The sequence below is a fragment of the Sarcophilus harrisii genome, chromosome 1 (assembly GCF_902635505.1).
Source record: "Sarcophilus harrisii chromosome 1, mSarHar1.11, whole genome shotgun sequence".
Classification (NCBI taxonomy): domain Eukaryota; kingdom Metazoa; phylum Chordata; class Mammalia; order Dasyuromorphia; family Dasyuridae; genus Sarcophilus; species Sarcophilus harrisii.
Genome location: NC_045426.1, coordinates 297,133,714 through 297,154,281, shown reverse-complemented (window position 1 = coordinate 297,154,281; position 20,568 = coordinate 297,133,714). Strand labels below are relative to the sequence as shown.

Sequence of the window (20,568 nt, the reverse complement as noted above, 5' to 3'; positions counted from 1 at the left end):
GAAAAATATATCATCTATTTGGAAACATGAGCTGTGCCGAATATAATTTTCATAGTAATTTAGCTAGATAATAAACATCAATAAACATTTGTCAAGTACCTAGTTAAAAGTAACAGTCCTTGTAATAGACATGGTGGGGGGAATACAGACATGAAACAATTCCTGTCCTCAGGGAGCTTGTATTCTGTCAGGAGAGAACATCCTATTAAAAGACTAGCATACTTTGTGTTTCAAAGCACCATTATTCTCTCAATTTACATTTTTAAGAAATGACTATGCCTACTAATTTATAGTACACATTAAAAACAAATACATATGACATTTAAAATTAGAACTTATTTAAAGAAACATAAAATTAAAAAAAATTTAAAAAAATTAAAAAATAAAGAAACATAAAATTTCAGGAAAATGGCCCAAGAATCACTGAATTCAACTAAGGATTCTAACTTGGGGTGATGGAAAGATCTATGTCCCAAGAAAAGTCTTCTTATTTTACTGGGTTTTTAGATTAGGCAATTAGCAATATTTATTGTGCAAGTCCTATTATGTGAAATAATATATAATTGAAGTATAAAATAAATACTTATATATAAACACCTCTGTCAGAAACATGAACATATATATTCAATCAACTTTCTGTACTGACAGTCAGAATAGTATATAGCACTGTGTTAAGTGAACAGAGGGAAAAATGAATCACAGAAGGATTTTTGAAGAATGACAGGGAATGGAGTCTTCAGGGATACTCCGAAAAGCAAATATTAGAAATTAAAGAACCAGCTTTGAGTCAGGAAGAAGCAGGGAAGGCATTATTACTTATTGTGGGGGCACATACAGTGTGTGACTACTGAAAAATGAGACAAATGTCATAAACCAACATGACTACATTTGGGTCATATTACATAGAAAGGTATTCTTACAAAATCATGGTGCAATACTATCTACCTATCAAGTTTACAGCTTCCTATTCTGTCCTTATCCATTTGTAAATATATAAATTAACATTCAAAGAATATTTCAAAAGCTAATCAAACCAAGTGAAAGATTATCAAGAAATATTTTTTTCTTCCCTCTCTTTTTCTCATCTTAGGAGGTGGTGCACTAGTTCTTGGGCAAGAACAAGACAAAAAGGGAGAAGGATTCAACCCAGCTGAGTCATTTGTGGGCTCTATAAGCCAACTCAACATTTGGGACTACGTCCTGGCTCCAGATCAGGTGCATTTCATTTTTACCATATGGTAGGAATATAATGTGACAGAAAAAAGTCATGGAAATTTCCATTGCCTAAGTCTCACCATGTTGCATTGCCATCTTATGAAGCAGAATAGATCTTTAAATTCATGTTCATGTTCTGGTCAGCAACCAGATTACTTTCATTCACAGGTGATCACAGATTAATTTCATTCAGAAGTATTTATAAAGTTAAATATTGGTTTTGATTTCATGAATATATTACTGATTGCACTGTGTATATCATCATAGAATGACAGTACTAGAATGGAATTTACAGATCATCTGGTCTAAGACAGTGTGGAATGGTAGAAAAATCCTGTGGGAAGCATGCTATATTTCATTTTGATAGTCCTGGGTTTCAGCTGGGCCTTTTAATACCTTATAATGTTGAGCAACTCGTTTAACCACTTTGGGCCTTAGTTCCTCATGTCCAAAATGCTAGATGACTTCTGAGATCTCTTCCAGCTCTAAATCTAAATGAATTGGTGATTTTATTTTTAATCCTGTTTCCAGGAATTCTTACTTGTTTAATTTTTAACAATACCTAGCTACTTTAATCTCTAACCCTTAATTTAAAAAAGAAGGAAGGGAGGGAGGGAGGAGGGAGAGAGGAAAGAAGAAAGGGAGGAGGGAGGGAGGGAGGAAGAAAGGGAGGAGGGAGGGAGAAAGGAAGAAAGGGAGAGAAGAAGGAGGGAGGGAGAAAAGAAGGGAGAAGGGAGGGAGGCAGAAATGGAAGAGGGAGGGAAGGAAGAAGGCAGAAAGGGAAGAGTGAGGGGAAAGTGGGGAGGGAGATAGAAAGGGAGGGAAGCAGAGAGGGAGGGAGGCAGAAAAAAGGGAGGGAGGAAAATAACAAAAAATAATGTAAGCCTTTATTAAAGTACTATATAAATTTGAGCTTCACAGCTAATGTGTCCCCAAGAGGTTAGGCAATTAACCCAAAATTTCAGAGCTAATTGGTAGTAAAGTTTGGCCTAAAATACTGATTTGCTAACTCTTAATTCATTAATCATTCCATTGCTGCCGATATTTCCCACAGATATCTGTACAATAGTCTTTGCTACATAGTCTTTGATCCCAATTGGGTATTTTCAAACTATATGGCCATTGGCTATAGGGCACATACAATGTGGAGGGGGGAAAAGTATCCCTAAAATGTAAGATATCAGCAGAAAGTAGTTCTTGAGCTAAATCTTGGTGGAAACTGGGGGTCTCAGGAGAAAGAAATGAGGAGGAAGAGTATTCTAGGCATACAGCATAGTCAAAACAAAGATACAGAGACAAGAGGTAGAGTGTCTGGGGTGAAAAACAAAAAGTAGATCAGTATGGGTGGATAGCAGAGTATATGAAGAATAGTAAAGTACAAGGGAGTGATGGGAATGAGAAAGGTTGTGGAGCACTTTAAATGCCAAAAAAAGGAACTGATATTGATCCCTCAATAATAGGGAAGCTCTGGAGTTTACTGAGTAAAAGGGTAACACAGACCTGCATTTTAGGACAACAGTCACTTTGGTGACTATGTGAAGGATAGATTGGAGTGGAGACTAGGGTAGTGTTTTTATGAATAATTATGAAGGAAATATATGTCCAAGATGTTACGAAGATGGACATAGTGAAATTTGGCAACTAACTGGATATGTTGGGTGAGGTGAAAGTGAGAAATCAAGGATGTCACTGCAGTATCAAAAAGACTGTATTCCCCTCAACCATAATAGAAGAGTTCAGAATTGGGGTGGGATTTTGATAGGAGAGATAAGTTCTGTTTTAAATATGTTTGCTTTGAAATGCCTCAGGGATATCCATTTCAAAATATCTGCAAGCAATCAGTAATGCAGAACTATGTCTTGGAAAGCATTCATATACATTCCTACATATGCATATGTAGATATATTATCTATGTAATGATGATTATTGAACTCATTATTACTGATGAGTTTATGAAGTAAGCATATTTTTAAAAAAAGGGTGCAGGACAGAGCCTATGGTTAACATATGGTTAGAGGACATGATATTGATGTCGTTAATGGTATTGCAGAGAGTTGTGGGAACTCCTTCTGGTTGATGCAGATTCAATGTGAAAGAATTCACTAACTCAAAAAGTTTGACTAACAAAAGGGAAGTTTTATTGTGTTGGCACTGCAGAAGCCAGCTTTGCTAAGAGGGCAGACTTCTGAGTGACAAGGTCCTGGAAGAGAAATAACAAAAGATTTTCACTGAGAAGAAGGTCTCTTCACACCATGCAGGAGTCCTGACAAGCAGTTAGATCAAGGAGAGAGGTTCCTTGACAAAGCATAATCCTGCTTCAGACATTGTGTAAGAAAATAAGTTTAAAATTGTGGGGTTTTTAGGAAATTCGAGACTGAGGTTTCATTGAATGAGATTCCTTCAATGTTGTCACTGCCCCTAGGCCTAGATTTCCAATTGAATGAGACCATTTAAGTTCCAGCTACTAGGAGTGGTCATGGACTTTTCAACTCAATAGAGGGTGCAGGTACTCAATAGAAATATCAAGTCCAGACCTCCAGCTAAATGAGACCACTTAAGTTCGAGCTAAATAGGGAGTGGTCCTGGGCCAATCTTAATGGAACCACTTAACTACTCCAAAGGGTGAGTCCCTGTCAGAGGAGAGTTTCAGAGCTCACCTCAAAAGTCGAAGAGGACAGTTTCAGGGTTCCTCCCCCATCATATGGATGATAATCCAGCAAAGGATATAGAGCAGTAGTTAGAAAGGTAGGAATGGGATCAAGAGAGAACAGTGTCATTAAAACCCAGAGAAGAGAGTATACAGAAGAAGATGGGCAGCAGTATCAAATCAATAAGGAGGAGGACTAAAATTTTTTAGATTTGGCAGTTGAGAAATATTGGCTACTTTGGAAATGGAGATTACTTAGGAAGCCAGATTTTTGAGGGATTAGAAGACAGTGAGAGGAGAGAACACGGGGCACAAAATTTAAACTGGTTTTTCAAGGTTAACTGAGAAAAGGAGAATAATATACGGGGATAGTGGTACCAATGAAGTTTTTTTTTTTTTTTTTTTTTTTAAGGATGGGTAAGATATACAGAGAGGAATCGAGGAATCAGAATATAGAGAAATTAAGATTAGAGAATGGGGATTAAATTAGGGCTACTGAAGATGATGGGGGATGAATGGGATCTGTGTAGAAAGTTTGACTTTGAGGAAAAGAGCCACCTCTTCATCAGAGACTTGAGTAAAAGAGGAGGTAGTAGAAGATGATATCAGATTGGTATAAATGTTTCTTGGTAAAGTATGAAGAGAGCTAATCAGCTGAGAGTGGGGGACAGAGTGCTATGGCAGATAAAGGGAAAATTTGAACTACTGTGGTGCTTCGAATAGAGTGTAAGAATTCCCTTTCTGCAGTGATGATCTATTTAAGATTAAGTAGAATAAATTTATTTTGGATTCAAACAATATGATTATGTAACCTCCTCCAGAAAAAAAAAAAAAAAACATAGTTCTATAGTGTTTTAAATAATCAATTTCACAGTGATACTCTACTTTCCTCTTTCCAGCTACTAGTATATTTATGGTTTTACCTTTGTCCTGCTATCAACACCTGTTATTATTTTTTTAAGCTCATTTATACGGTAAATTACTGATATAAATTAATGGGTCACATTTCCCAGAGACATTTGAATTTTAAACTTGATTAGATCCTTAAAAAAAAAAAAGAATTCAATGTTTAATTGTGGAATTTAATCAGCCAAGAGTTAAGAGGAGGTGGTGGTGTGTAAGGCTAAACTATTCTTGGTCATCATGTGGATGTTACCTACATCTCTTTCTATTCATATTACCAACAGTGATGAACATGGCCATGAATATGTCCATGATTTCAAATGAGACAGGTTTCTGTCTTCCATATTTGGGTTGGAATATCTCTCTTGGGTTAAATATCTCTCTTAAATTTTCAGGTTAAGTCTTTGGCTACCTCTTGTCCAGAAGGACTCAGTAAAGGAAATGTGTTGGCCTGGCCAGATTTCCTGTCAGGAGTTGTTGGAAAAGTGAAGATTGATTCCAAGAGCATATTCTGTTCTGGTTAGAATTTCATTTGTATGTTTTAAAGTGATCTTAAAATATAATGGCTACAGTGTTGAAGATAATGAGAGAATTACCTAGATAAGTCAATTTTATTCAGTTTCATTTGAATTTAATCTTAGTAATTTTCCCTCCCAATTTCCCTCCCAATAAATCCTTTGTCAGAATTGCTAATAGCTGAAATTCTTGTTATTTTTCACCATCTCTTCTTATGTAATGGCCATCATTTAATGGAAGATCTAGTAAATGATTAAATAGTAAGATAAAGGAGAATGAAGGAGTGAGGGTAAAAGAAATGCAAAATATCTAGATAATAAAAAAACTAGATGATCAAACTGAACAATCAAATGTTTTCTTCACAAGTTAATATTTAAACAGTATCTCCTTAAACTTTCTAGAATAAATTATTTTGACAATGGGAAATTATTTCTCTATTCCTAAAATTCCAGAGACTGTATAACAAATTTGTTTTCCAGTATTGTATAGCTAAATAAATTCAAATGGTTTATTAATTCAATGAGAGAACTTTGCTAGTAACGATTTTTTAAAACTTTCATTTCTTTTTAAAATGCAGGATTATATTTCTCAAATTGTATTGTTAAAACTGTTTTTTTTTCCCTTTAGCCTCTTGTTAAAAACAAAATAAGCTGAAATCTTTTTTTATCAGCATTTTAAACTTTGTTTTAATTTAACTCCACTCCCCCCAAATTTAATGCTTTTAGGAAAGCCAAGTAGCTTAGCAAATAAAAGCAAAATGTGTTTAGTGTTCAGATATGCATGAGCAATTAACACTCCATATGTTGGACTCATATTGCAACCATGTTTCTCAAAACTGTTTATTCATATATATTCTGTCTCCAGACTGTCCATCATTAGACGGATATGTACCTCATCTGCGGACCTTGTCAACGGATTTAAAACCAGGTTCTAAAGTCAATCTTTTCTGTGATGCGGGTTTCCAGATAGTTGGGGATGCTGTTCAGTACTGTCTGAATCAAGGACAATGGACTCAACCACTACCTCACTGTGAAAGTGAGTTCTTTGTCAGTGATGTTGTTAAGAACACTTGAAAAAGAAAAGCATCTCCTCAGCCCTTTTCAAGGAAAAAATTGATAATAATTCTATGACCCTGGACAACTATTTCTCCTTACTAAATCTCAGCTTCCTCATCCATAAAACGAGATCTCTAATGTTCCATTCTAATTTTATGATCCCCATAGCCACATAAGGATATGGAGAAAATAGAAGAAAGTAGTGGAAACTAGGAGAGATGAGGAGACTAACAAATACAGTTAGGACTCATGAATGTGATGATTTACAAAACTAGGTATTGGAGAAACCAGGGACTAGAATTCAAGTCTCCTAACCTGGGGACCAGTGCTCTTTTTACTAAATTATTTATTCTTGTATTGAGTACATCAAAAATTCTATGAATCATAAAATTTCCCGAAAATTTCATCAAAGAACACCTAAACAGAGAATATGGATGTCATATTATTGTTATTTAAGCCATATGTTTTATTTTCACTTAGTCTGCTTTCTATATTTCAATAGCCTTAAGATCTAAAATTGATCATTCTTTTAAGTTTCACATATGTGAAACCTGTGCTTATTATGAAGTGTATTATTACATAAAAGACATATTCTTTGGATTTTCTTAAACCTCATTTTGATTGTATTGGCTTCACTTGTTGTATAATTATGTTCTTGGCTATTTTGTAGGAATTGGCTGTGGAGTTCCACCTCCTTTGGAAAATGGCTTTTATTCCGCTGAGGACTTTTATGCAGGCAGCACAGTCACCTACCAATGTAACAATGGCTATTATCTGCTGGGAGATTCAAGGATGTTCTGTACAGACAATGGAAGCTGGAATGGCATTTCTCCTTCATGCCTTGGTAAAAAAATGAATCTGATAATGTAAACTCAAGCTGAAAATATTATACTTTGCTTGATGTGGAAGGAATTAGAGAGGTAATCTGGTCCCACACCCTCATTATCTAGATAAGGAGCCTGGAGAAATCTGGTGAAGTGAAAGATAAGGATTTTAACCCAGATCACTTTTCCCCACAACAGTTCTCTTTCAATAGACCATATTCTCTCAACCAATTTTAAAATAATTTCATATATCTGTTGGAATCCGTGATCTTTAATGATCACATAATCTTCTAAATACTATATGGTCTCAATCTAATTGAGAAAATCCTTAATGATTTCTGTACCTTATCCATTTCTAAAACAGTAACATAATAGTTGTTGCTATATTGTATTGTAAAATATTTGCAATTTTCAATCATCTGTCCATCATACTGATGCTAGAATGATTTTCCTAAAGTGATGTGGCTTCATATTACTTTTAGGATCAAATATAAACTACTATTTGAGAGACTTAAAAGTGTCTCCATGCTACCTTTCCAAACTTATTTTACATCATTTCCCTCAATATATTCTAGTTCAAATTGTTCTTTCTTTTCTTCACCCACAATACTCTTTCAGATTTTCTTTGCCTTTGCACTATTTTATATGCCTTCAATGGACTTCCTTCTCATATCTGCCTCTTAGAATCCCTGTTTTCCTTCAAGCATCAATTCCAGAGTCATTGTCAAGAAATCCTTCCTGGTTCCTACCCCTAGGGTCTTCTTTCTGAAGGTTACTTTATGCAACTTTTCCCCAAGGATGACTGCCAGTCACACTTGTATATGCTTTGTATGCATTTTAGACATACTTATATCATGCACATGTTGCAAGAATATCAACTCTTTGAAAGTGGGAACTATTGAGCTTTGTTTATATACTCAGAATTTTATTGATACTTGTTGGAGAATAGAAATCTTAGATTTCAAAACACAAGATATAATAATCTATATTATATAATATATATAACATAATCTATATCATCATTAAGAAATGGAAAATACAATGGGGGAAGAAAAGGGAAGGAGGAATAAAATTTGGAACTCAAAATTGTAACAAATGAATATTTAATTATTTTTATGTATAATTAGAAAAAAAATTAATAAAAGAATTGGGGGAGTATACATACAGTTTTCATTTGTAAGGAAAAGAACAAAAACAGACTTTAGGATCACTTGCAAATTTATTGAAATCACACAATTTTAACAATAGTTATTTAGATAATATGCTGTGCTTGGGTTTTAGATGTCGATGAATGTGCAGTCGGATCAGATTGTGATAAGCATGCTTCCTGCCTTAATACAAATGGGTCCTATATATGTACGTGCATCTCGCCCTACACAGGAGATGGGAAAAAATGTGCAGGTAGTAAAGCATTTGCATCACTAGTGGTAAAGATCCTTATATGCTTTCTCCTTTTGGCTAACACTCATATGTGTGTGTGTATCTAGTCTATCTTCCAATCGTCTTTCTATAACTAATGGCTACTTAGATAAAATGTTATACTTAGATTTTTAAATATCAATGAATGCACAGTTGGGTCAAATTGTGATAACCATGCTCAAGATTCTCAGACTGCATGAAGTATCCTCACAAATCCATGGGTTTTCTCCCCTATTTTCAAAATAACTTTTCATTACACACATGCTTCCGCATGTATCTATTTAACAAGCTGTTTCTTTTTTTCAAGAGCCCATAAAATGTAAGGATCCTGGCAAAACAGATAATGGCCATTCTTCTGGTAATATTTATACTGTTGGTGGAGAAGTTACTTTCTCTTGTGAAGAAGGCTATCAACTAATAGGAGTGACCAAAATTACATGTTTGGAGTCAGGAGAATGGAGTCACCAAATACCATTCTGTGAAGGTATATCTTAGTTAAGTTTTGCGTTTACTAGGTGCTATACTGGCATGATTTAAAGATAATGTTAGGACTTTAAATGTTCATCAGCATCTTTTATATTTGATGTTACTGTTGCTGTCACTGTTATTCTCAGTGGGTTCCTCCATTGCAGGTTAATAGATATATAATCTTGACTAAGTCACTTCAGTTCTATGTACGTCAGTTTACTTATCTGTAAAATGGAAATAAGAATATTCTTATTACTGGCTTAACTGACAAGGTTTTTATGAAAAATGTGCTTTTTAATTTGTAAAGTATTCTTGTAAATGCATTATTCTGTATGCAAATTTGTTTTAATTCCCAAATACACCAATGAATTCTCAGTCTCATTAATGTGAGTATTGTCTTGAGTATAGATAGTACACCTATTTCTTCTCATTCTATTATATAGCCTCACATTAATTCCTTATAGAAGATGTCCCCAATTCCCTAGATGCCCTCCTTTAGACCTTTCTGTATATTCCTGGTACCTACAAAATATACATAAATATAATGGTTAAATTTTCTTATTACCCCCAAATACGTAAGGAATACATTTAGTTTTTTAAAATCTCTATCTTTAAATAATTTTGGCTAGATTAATAAATATAGTACTTTTTGTTTCCATTTCCTGGAAGGTATTTCCTGTGGAAGCCCTATTGTTCCAGAGAACTGTAGTATTGAGGGATCAGCCTTTACCTATGGTAATAAAGTGATGTACAGGTAGGAGTCTGATGGTGATGAAAACAATTTGTAAGAATTTTTTATAACATATTGATGAAATAGTAATTGAAAGTATAGTTCTAAAAATGAGTTAGAAAGGGGCTTAACAAAAATTTAGTGAATTTCATATTCAGTTAAAAAAATTAAACTACTAGTAAATCACATATGATACAACCAGTGAAATATTATTTGGGGCCACCAATTATGTCAACAATGATTGAAATTGGGGAGGGGGGAAGGAGGAAGGGAGAAAAGAGGGGAAAAGGGGAACAGAATAAGGCTATGGATTTTTCTTTTCTCTTCTATAGGTGTAATAAAGGATATAAACTGGTTGGTGAAAAAGAATCGTTCTGTCTTGCTAATGGTGTTTGGAGTCATTCTCCTCCCACATGTGAATTAGTGAAATGCCCTAGTCCACAGGATATATTAAATGGAAAATATGTACTAAATGGATTAACTTATCTTTCTACTACAACCTATTCATGTGATAGTGGATACAGGTAAAAATCACTGAATACCTATAAAGTCTCCTTCATAGTTACTTGTGGATATTTCATAACAGAACTACTGGAATTGATTAGTAAATCATTGTCCTAATTAATAACTACTCACATATGTGTAGGAGTTTAGCGTTTACAAAATGATTAACAAGCTTGTAGTAGTTATTATTATTGCAATCAGTACTTATTGCAATCATTACTGAATTCAGTAGTTATTCCAAATATTTTTTCTTTTACTGATGAGTAAAGAAAACTCAGGAAGTTAAGGACCTTCTCAAAGTTGAACAAATTATGTCAGAGCCTGGGTTTATCACTTAAAATTTCTATCTCCAAATCCAGTGCTTTTTCTAGTTTTGATATGTATGAGGAAGGAAAGAAATTCATACATATGCACAAATCAACAAATCCTATCAAAAAATTCATCACAAATAAAATAAAAATTATAAAAAGATGATGATTTATGATGTGGAATGCCCATTGCTTAGAGAAATCTAAGGACAAGAAACTGAGAATAAGCATTGCTGGTACAATCCCCAGATATATAGCTCAGGAATAGATCTGATCATAGCGTTCAACATCACTTTTATTCTTCTAGTTGTAGAGCAGCATATACCTTGTATTTAAGTCAACCCAAACATCTGCAAATAAGGCCAAGTCCCATAAGAATGGCACATAAAGCAGCAAGATAACTGTATAAATATGCATACATATATTGGGCTTAACATGTATTTCAACATATTCAACATGTATTGAACTACCTGCCAGCTAGGATAAGGGATGGAGGGAAGAAGGGGAAATTTTGGAACAAAAGGTTTTGCAAGGGTCAGTGTTGGAAAAATTACCCATGCATATGCTTTGTAAATAAAAAGCTTTAATTAAAAAAAAAAAAAAAAAAAAAAAAAAAAAGAATGGCACATAAAAAACTCAAGAACAAATATTATAGTTGCCATTTTTCATTTATTAAGACAAATTTTCCCACTACCACACGTAAGCCCAGATACAGTCATCCTTCCATTATCTAGTTTACTTAAATTCTTTGGTAGAAGTTGTACCTTCAATTCTATTTCTCCTGAAGACAATTTGGGAGTGGGGGTGAGAAGACATTAAAATCTCTTGTTCTATTTTACTTCCTTTTGATCCCATCTGCCCTATGCCAAGGATAATTAATGTTATACCATGATTTTTTTTTTTTAAGCTTACAAGGACCTTCAGTCATAGAATGTAAAGCTACAGGAACTTGGAATCCAGCACCTCCTGTGTGTGAGCTTGTTTTCTGTGGAGACCCTCCAGCCATCAAAGATGCCTTCATTGAAGGGAATAATTTTACATTTGGAAATACTGTAACTTATAAATGCAAAGAAGGGTATGTAAATTCACAAGAACAGAACACAGAAAAAGTAAATCAAACTGAACAATAACCAAATATGTTCTTTGAGCATGGGGAAAAGACTGATCAGTAACAGGTAAAAAGGGAATTGACACAGTTCTTTCAAAAACTCATGTTAAATTCCCTTTCATTTGCAGACTCATAAATCTAAACCCTTTTTCTTTGATAATATCCAATAAGTAAAAAAAATTGTTTTCTGGGGAATAAAATGATTATTATTGAATTGTTGCCAGAATATTTTCCAACTTAACATTTTTTAAGTATGAAAATGTTTTTATTTTGTTTTCTGGGAACAATAAAGTTAGTTGAAGATGTAATTCTTAGTAATATTGATGCTGTTGAAATAGCCCAGGCAATAAAATTCAGGATAGCCAAGATGTTTGTAATTTAGAAATCATTTATTGTTTATTTACTGGCCAGGATGGCCGGGATGGACTCTTAGTAGAGATCTGCCTTGAACCCAAATAGAGACAGGTTTATAAGCAATTCTTGTTCTGCCTTGCGGTTACAACAGTGACTCGACTTCTCGCCCAAGAAGGGGGATGCTGGAGAGCTTACAGGATGTCTGACATTGTTAGGAAAGCATCCTGTCTGAACATAATACTTCCCTTAATTTAATTTAAGCATCATTTTCTTATAAGCCCAAGGTCCCTTGACCCAGGGATGAGGGGGCCCAGTCTTTTGTCCATTTCACTCTCCCCTTTTTATGTTCATAGTTGGACTCATCTGAGGCCAATGGGAAACAATTATGCAGGGAGCTATGAGGAGGAGGAGAAAGAACAAGAGGACTGCACCTGCGATTAAAGTGACTGATACCAGGACATTGAAGCCTTACAACTTATGCAAGGAGGCAGTGTTTCCCTAATGACCCCCAACTGACTTTACAACCTCCACGAGGGAGTCCACTGGTTTTTCCTAAATGTGTGATGTGACTCTCTAGAGTCTGCATCAACCTGAGAGCTAAGAAGGCAAATGTAAGGCTGGAGAAACTGAGGCAAGATAAAGATCAGAGAGCTCCCAACATTCATGGAGAGTTTGGTTGACTGGACAAGACTCCATTTTCAAAGTATCCAGTGGTGAATGTGAGTTAGACCAAGGCAGGGGCAGGGGCAGAACATTGAGAGTGGGAACAGCAATCTGGTTCTGACAGCATGGTAGGAGACACTGGACATTCTGATAGGAACCAGGAAGTTTGAACTCCCCCTTATCTTGAGTCTCACATTAACAATTTATAACCTTAGAGCAAGTGACCCTCAGTCTTCAATGAACCAGAGAGGGGTTTTGCAATGGGGATTGAGGCAGAACAGTTAAGGAAACTGAGGCAGAATCAGTTAGGGAAACTGAGGCAGAATCAGTTAGGGAAACTGAGGCAGAATCAGTTAGGGAAACTGAGGCAGGACAATTAAAGAGGACTGTGGCACAACATCCCACACTCTCCAAAATAAAACTAGAAAAGAAAAAAATACAAGGACAAGTCTCTCCCAGATAACCCCAGAATTAACAACAGGACAAAGGCTCCCTATTGCAAGCATGTCAGAGCCTCTGCAATTGGGGCACCATCTCAGCAGAGAATCCAATTTGAAATGGACAGTTCACTGTGAGTTAGGTGGTCTGGAGTCATTCATGCACTTAACTCAGTCTCTGCTTACAGAGCAGCAAGGCTCAAGGGCTCAAGGCCCATTCAGAGTGGCAACTCTCTCCAGGGGAGAAGGGTGAGGCTTAGAGTAGCTTCACTAGGGGGAACAGACAGGGCTACAGAAAGGATCAGATTGCAGAGCAGATTATGCACAGTTGGACCATCAAGGCAGGCAAACCCCAAACTTTTAGATGCCTAATATCAAACTACAAGGTCCTTTGAGATTGCTGAAATACTTATTAAGGAACTGGAATTACAGGACTGGAAAAACAGATCAGAGAGACTGCCAGTCCCAAGACAGTGTCTGATTTCTGGTTGTTTCTTAAAAAAAAAAAAATTCCAAGAACTGAGTCCACCAGAGCAATTCTGACAGAATAAGGGGTTCCTATTCTTTCAGGTATTTTTAGAAAAATATACCAGTTTTTCCAGTGTTCTATCTCTTCCTCCCCCTTTTTTTTTCCCCTCACGGAAAGGAATTATCAAATGACCATTCCACATATAAATCCCAAGAGTGTATCAAAATTCCTATACCTAACAGACTAATACAGTAGCATTTCCTAAAAATCCCTCAAACATAACATTAATAGCTATACAGTTTTAACAAATCCCATCCCAAATCTTAAACACACAGTAATAGACGACCCAGGCTAGAGTTAACAGTCATTCATCAACCATTCTCCCCCTCCATATCAGTCCAAAGTTCACTAGAAGGAGGGTCCATGGTTTCATTTAAAAACTGCTGCAGGCTGAGAAATGGTCAGAGGCTCTCATTCCATGCAGAGGGTGGATGTGCTGTGTTGACAATCAAAGCTGGTCAACGTCCCAGAAGTAAGTCAATATCCATGATTTGACACAAATCCAACAAATAAAGATTAGAACAGTCTGAGATAAGAAGACTGGTCCACAAGACTGCTGCAAAATGTGAAGAGCCAGCAGCTACCTATGTGAAGAGATGACTGCTTTACAGGACAGGCACCAGCTGTAGTCTCAAGTCTTAATAGCAGTTAGGTCTCACAGACCACTATTAATTGTCCTCTTATCAATTAGAAACCTTAAGAAAAAAAAAAAAAAAAACACAAATACCTAATAACATACAGATGTCCAGGCTAAATACTTACTTGCCTAAGCATTTAGGATACAATGATTACATATAATCAGACTGAAAACAGCAAGGTATGACATAATTGAATTACATTAACAATCCTATTGACCATTGCTCTGACCATAGAAATCATTTTGGGAGGAAAATTTGCAAGAATTTAACTACAGCTTAACATAAGCAGTCAAAACTCAACCTTCAGCACATACAAGATATAATAACTTTAACCCAGTTTTATTCCAATAAATTGTCCCACTAACTGTCAGAGTGGAGCTTTAAAACTCCCATAAAGCATCAACTAATTTGCTATAAGCCCAAGAAATTTTACCTCCAATAACAGATTCCATTAATCAAATTTCTGGTAAATCCTAAACAAATATTTACTATAACCTTATAGTGATAACAATAAGAAATTTATCCCAATAAGTTCACAACTTAATTATCCAAGTAGATGTTTCATAAGTGCACATTATACATACAAAACAGTTTGCTTTTAAAATACCCAATACATACAAAAATATCCCAAATTGCATACTGTCCATAACAGAAACATTTTCAAAAGGACAAAGAAAAACTATTATTTTCAGAGGCCCTTTAAATAACCTCAGGATGACCCAATACACTCAATTTAAAACTTATACAGAATGTCTAAATACCACATAAGAGAATCTGAAAGATTCTTTAAACTTTTAGAAATAATCCTACCAAAGTATGGGTCACATTTATGACTATATTCCTCAAACAAGAAAACTATTATGTATCAAGAAACAAATATTTAGTCAATTAATCTAAAAGTAAGCCTGTCCCTTTAAATCAGTTTGCTGCACTGGTAGTAACTTGATTAAAAAGAAAAACAGCAGGAACACACTTAGCGGTGTGAGGGAAAGAGAGGATTCCATGTGGCCACCCTTCCCCCACTCCTGTACTCCTGGACAAAAATTTCCTCAGGTTCCCCACTCAATTTCTTACACGGAAATCCTTCTCAAGATGTAATCCATCAGTGTCTTTCCAAGTCTACCAGATTCCCAACTTTTTCCTTCTTTCATGCTACATACTTAAACAATCTCTAACAACTTTCCTAACTAGATGCTCCACTGCTAAAGTAGCAGGAAACAGTGGGGGGGGGAATGATTTGAATTTTTACCTCTGAAGACAAAGGATACTCTTCCCATTTCTCTCTCCCTCACCTCTTCTTCCTGCTGCCAAAAACCTTTCTCTTACTTCCTAAAATCATGCAAACCTTTAATTGTTCCTACAAACCAATCTTTCATAAATCACCTGCATTCTTCTTTCCAGTTCTCTTCAAAACTTTTAAGATTCACAATATAGTGAATAGCTAGATAAGTCCATAAAACATAACTTACAATGTTAACAAATAAACTGAATCAAATCAAACTTCTTTTATTTTCCTGCCTGAGTGTCTGACCACAATTAGCATCTCTCTTATCTGTCAAGGCAGAGCTTGAATTGTATTGCTCTTTCCCTTCCTCTTTAACTAAATCAGGCTGCCTTTTTTTTTTTTTTTGCAATAAATGTATCAATATTCAAACAAATTCCAAGATCTTATCCTCAGAATAAACATATCTAGCATGCAAAGGTAATAACAAAATTATTTCTCACAATTTTCAGAATTATCCCAAAGTTCCGAATCAATTTTTTTTTCTTCCTGAGTTTCAATCAGATAAGGTTTTATTGCCCTCTACTCTAGCAGGCTCAGAAAACTGCTTTAAGGGCAAAACTCTCCTGTCAGTTTAAAATGGCCAAGTTCCATTTATTTACAAATTAGTACAATGGGTACAAGAGTCCTCAAACTACAGCCTCGGGCCAGATGCAGCAGCTGAGGATGTTTATCTCCCTCACCCAGGGCTATGAAGTTTCTTTATTGAAAGGCCCACAAAACAAAGTTTTTGTTTTTACTATAGTCTGGCCCTCTAACAGTCTGAGGGACAGTGAACTGGCCCCTTATTTAAAAAGTTTGAGGACCCCTGGGTTAAAAAGTTTAAAATCACAAACAAATTTTCAAATAGCCAATTCCCAAATTTCATAATCATTGTTCTTAAAACTTAACAGAGCTCTTAAATTAACAAAACAGAGAAATCACACAAAACACATACAACTAGAATAGTGCCCCAAAAAGGCGCTCAGAATCAGATCAGACTAGATGTGTCCAGATTTAGACACCCAGGACCAACACACAGCATCCTGTGGAGGTCAGCAAGGAGGTTTTAGCGCTGCGTCCAGCTTATCCCACTTGCTACAGATACAGGAGTACTCACCAGACCAGACAGATGGCTGCAGGATAGTTAGGCAGCTGCAGGGGCCCCTCAAAATCTTATTAACAGAACTGGCTTTTAGGATGCTCTGTGCCAATTTTGAACCGAATTCAAAAATTTGGATCTCATTCTCTTGGTCCACAGAAAGAGATTATTGGAAACTGGGACCGAGGAACATCTCTTGGTGGCCACCCCCAGGATCCATAACCTCTTTCGCCCTCCAAGGAGAGGGACTGGCCATCAGACCCAAAGGCTTATCTTGGTGGGAACCTCCAAATGAAATAGCCCAGGAAATAAAATTCAGGACAACCAAGGTGTTTGTAATTTAGAAATCATTTATTATTTATTTACCAGCCAGGATGGCCGGGATGGACTCTCAGTAGAGATCTTCCTCGAACCCAAATAGAGACAGGCTTATAAGCAATTCTTGTTCTGCCTTGTGGTTACAACAGTGACTCAACTTCTCTCTGGAGAAGGGGGATGCTGGGGAGCTTACAGGGTGTCTGACATTGTTAGAAAAGCATTCTGTCTGAACATAACACTTCCCTTAATTTACTTTAAGCAACATTTTCCTATAAGCCAGAGGCCCCTTGACCCAGGGATGAGGGGGCCAGTCTTTTGTCCATTTCTCTGTTTAAGTGGTCTAGATTAGTGACTATAAGAGAGTTTTTAAGAATCCCCTTTAAATCAGCTGCAGGTTTTAGGAGTGAAAGAATTCACTCAATCCCAAATTATTAGTTGAAAAATGAAAGTTTATTGTTGGATAGAAATCACCAAGATAGTTGGATAGAAATTACCAAGAGACTGGCTTCTATAGTGGCAGATCTATTGGAAAATGGAGTTTTGCACTGAGAATACCAATTCTCAGTGCACAGAAGGTCCTGGCAGCAAAGAGAGCTACCAAGGTCCATCTGCAAAAAACCTTCCTTGAAGAAAGCTGTTATATTGAGTGTCTTGATGGGGGCTGGGACATCCCTAACAGGTCAGATCCAGTGGGAGTTAGTGGATGGAGTCCCAAGTTGACTCATCTATAAGCTGGGTTTCAGCTTGAACTGGAATTTGAATAGAATAGAAGATCTTAAATTAAATAGGGTTGGAATTCTTTTGCTCAGGACTGAACCATTCCCACCTAGATAACAGAATGAAACTCTTTGTCTTGTTTCCCTCGGGCAGGGTCCCTCACTGAGGCAGAGTTGAAGGAGATTTTCTCTTTCAAGGATTTTTAGAGTTTTGGGGTCCCTTCTTCAATATAATCATAACAATTTAGAGTATTTGTGTATGCCTAATATCTGCTATAGTGCCCAGCACATAGGAAACACTTTAACAAGTATTTGAGAAAATGAATGAAACTTCCAGTTGAGTCCTAAACTAGACAGCAGAGTCCCTTAAATCTGTCCTCAGGGAATATTAAGAACTCCAAAAAATTAGGTCAGCCATCTTTAGAGGGCTATGTTTTTTCCACTAGAATGCTTCCTTAATAGAACAATGTAATATGAGTTGCCCTTGATTACTAATAAGTTTTTATTTCATTACATATTTATTTCCTATCTGTAGCTGGTTTGAGATAGCTTCCAAGTTAAATTTTTCTACTAGATGTCCTATTTTATATAATATTTAACAAGTATCCAAGTAAAGTAAAAGTGGTAAATAAGATGATTGTTGACCTCAAACTCCTAGAATAATATATTCTAACTTCAAGAAACGAGGTGGCTTCTTTCATGCAGGAAAGATGGAGAATCAAAAATAATACTGAAAATCATAGGTTCATTGTGATGTAATATGATTTTGAGGTTCCCTGACCTTGGGGCTTCTGTTCTAATGAGTCCTTGGTCTTCAGGCTTTGCAATCTGCCTCAGGAAACTGAGCACACCCAATCTATCTGAAGACTATCCTTAATTCATCTGGAGATTACTTCCTAGCCTTTACCAACATGTCACAGAATTAACATATTGATTGAAAGCTGTATAAGTGAATCTCCTTGCTTCAATCTCTTTGCTGAATTTGCTTAGAATTCAGTCCGCTCAGTAATGACATCACATTGCTTTTAATAAACTTTGTCCCTTGACTAGGAGATGGATTCAAGCTTGCAAATTCTTTGAGACACCTAACGACACTAGTCTGGGACTTTTGTAATGACTGAGAAACTGAAGCAAGATGGAGATTAGAGAGTTTTTAATATTTATTTGAGAGGGAGAGATTGTGCTGGGGGCATGTTGTCCCCAGGGCTGATGTCTCAAAGCATCCAGAAGAAAATGTGAGGTTCCTATGAAATACATATATATATGTGGCTCTAAGATATGGGGGTAGACTGAGGTAGGGGTGGAGTCAGAGGACTGAGAGCACAAATGGACTATCAATCCAATTTTGACAGGGTGGGGGGGAGATACCAGACATTCTGATAAATTGGGATCAAGAAGAACAATGACAGAATGGAGGAGAGGGGGCACCAGACATTGTGATAAGTAGGGAAGGTCTGGGGTCATGATGTCTAAGATAGAAGGTTTTTCTCCTTATCTGGTTAAACATTTACAGTTTATAATCTTAGCATAGCCAGCCCTAAATTATATCAGTTCTAATGATTAAGAGGGAAGGATGATATTACAACCACAGGGATTGAGGCAGAGCAATTAAGGGAAACTGAGGCAGGACAATTAGGGAACTGTGGCACAACACTTTTGGAGTCTCCCTTCTCAACCTCAACAATTGGAATATAAATTTAGAACTGGAAAGGATCCCAGAAATCATCTCCTCTATCCTCTTGTTTAGCAAATTAAGAAAACTAAAGCCTGGAGAACTGAAATAATATGCCTAGGAGAGTAGATGGTAAATCTAGGATTCAAACATAGGGCTTTTATAACACCAAATCCAGCACTCTTTTCAATGTCCCTTACTGCTTTGTAACTTACAATCTTACTTACAATTACTTACAAAAACTTACAATTACTTCCTCTTTATTAGTGTCTCACAATTCTCCACATTTGGATTCTTTCCCTACAGTATTTATAGCAATTCTTTTAAAATATTATTCAAGATGATGCTATATTACTTCTAGGGAATATGAAGCTGTATTCATTAACCTAAACAGAAAGAAAAGTAGAAAATCAGGAAATAGACAAAAGGAGGTGGCAGCCTAAACCCAGCAGATGGTACCAGTGAGCCAGTTGGCAGCAAACAGAAATGATATGTAACAAAGAAGTTCTGGGGAAATATCAAGAACTCTGCCTTCCATTTTAAAGTCTGTATATGGTACCACACCCTCCATAAAAGCAAAAGACATTACGTTAAATCATAATGCAATAAAGACATTCCTGTAGGAAATTGAAGTAATTAGCCACTGGTACTTTACTTTCTGATGATCCAACTTTACAAAAGAATAGAACATTAAGACTCTAGATGACTGGAAACAAACATGTTGATTACAGTCATCTGCTGTCATATGTGAGACCCTGGCAGACCTGGAATCTAGTCAATTCATGATGAAATTCTCTAACTACATTGCCTCGAGTTCTAAATCTATTATTCTACAATTTCTAATACAGAAATTTTGTATTGTTAATGAAGGCAGGAACAATGCACCATAGGTACCAGATGTGAGGGAGCAAATTTGTACAAGTTTAAGAGACAGATTGGTGTGGTTTCTAAGAAGTCTAGTCTGCTTCTGCCCAGGCATGGGCTTGACAAGAATTCCCACTGATCCTTTTGCTCATTGCTGCTGAAAGATCATAATATCTCATCAACATCATTAAAGAAGTTCCCTTCCTTTCTCATTGCTTTAGCAGGAGGCCATACATATAGCTGAAATAATTGTTGTGCCAATGAATTTAAACAAACCTTTCTTATTTAAAAAAAAAAAAAAAAAGGTTTCTGGAATT

At 36.0% G+C, this 20,568-nt stretch overlaps 1 protein-coding gene across 1 annotated transcript in view; it reads left to right on the top strand.

The window, feature by feature from the left end:
- Positions 1-20,568, top strand: part of SVEP1 (sushi, von Willebrand factor type A, EGF and pentraxin domain containing 1) — a 340,179-nt gene that overhangs the window by 229,373 nt on the left and 90,238 nt on the right. The window contains exons 28-36 of the mRNA XM_031944100.1: positions 1,091-1,215; positions 5,161-5,284; positions 6,146-6,316; positions 7,007-7,180; positions 8,442-8,561; positions 8,887-9,063; positions 9,717-9,801; positions 10,110-10,301; positions 11,497-11,664. Of these exons, the coding sequence (XP_031799960.1) occupies positions 1,091-1,215; positions 5,161-5,284; positions 6,146-6,316; positions 7,007-7,180; positions 8,442-8,561; positions 8,887-9,063; positions 9,717-9,801; positions 10,110-10,301; positions 11,497-11,664 (1,336 nt within the window). The remainder of the gene's footprint in view (positions 1-1,090; positions 1,216-5,160; positions 5,285-6,145; positions 6,317-7,006; positions 7,181-8,441; positions 8,562-8,886; positions 9,064-9,716; positions 9,802-10,109; positions 10,302-11,496; positions 11,665-20,568) is intronic.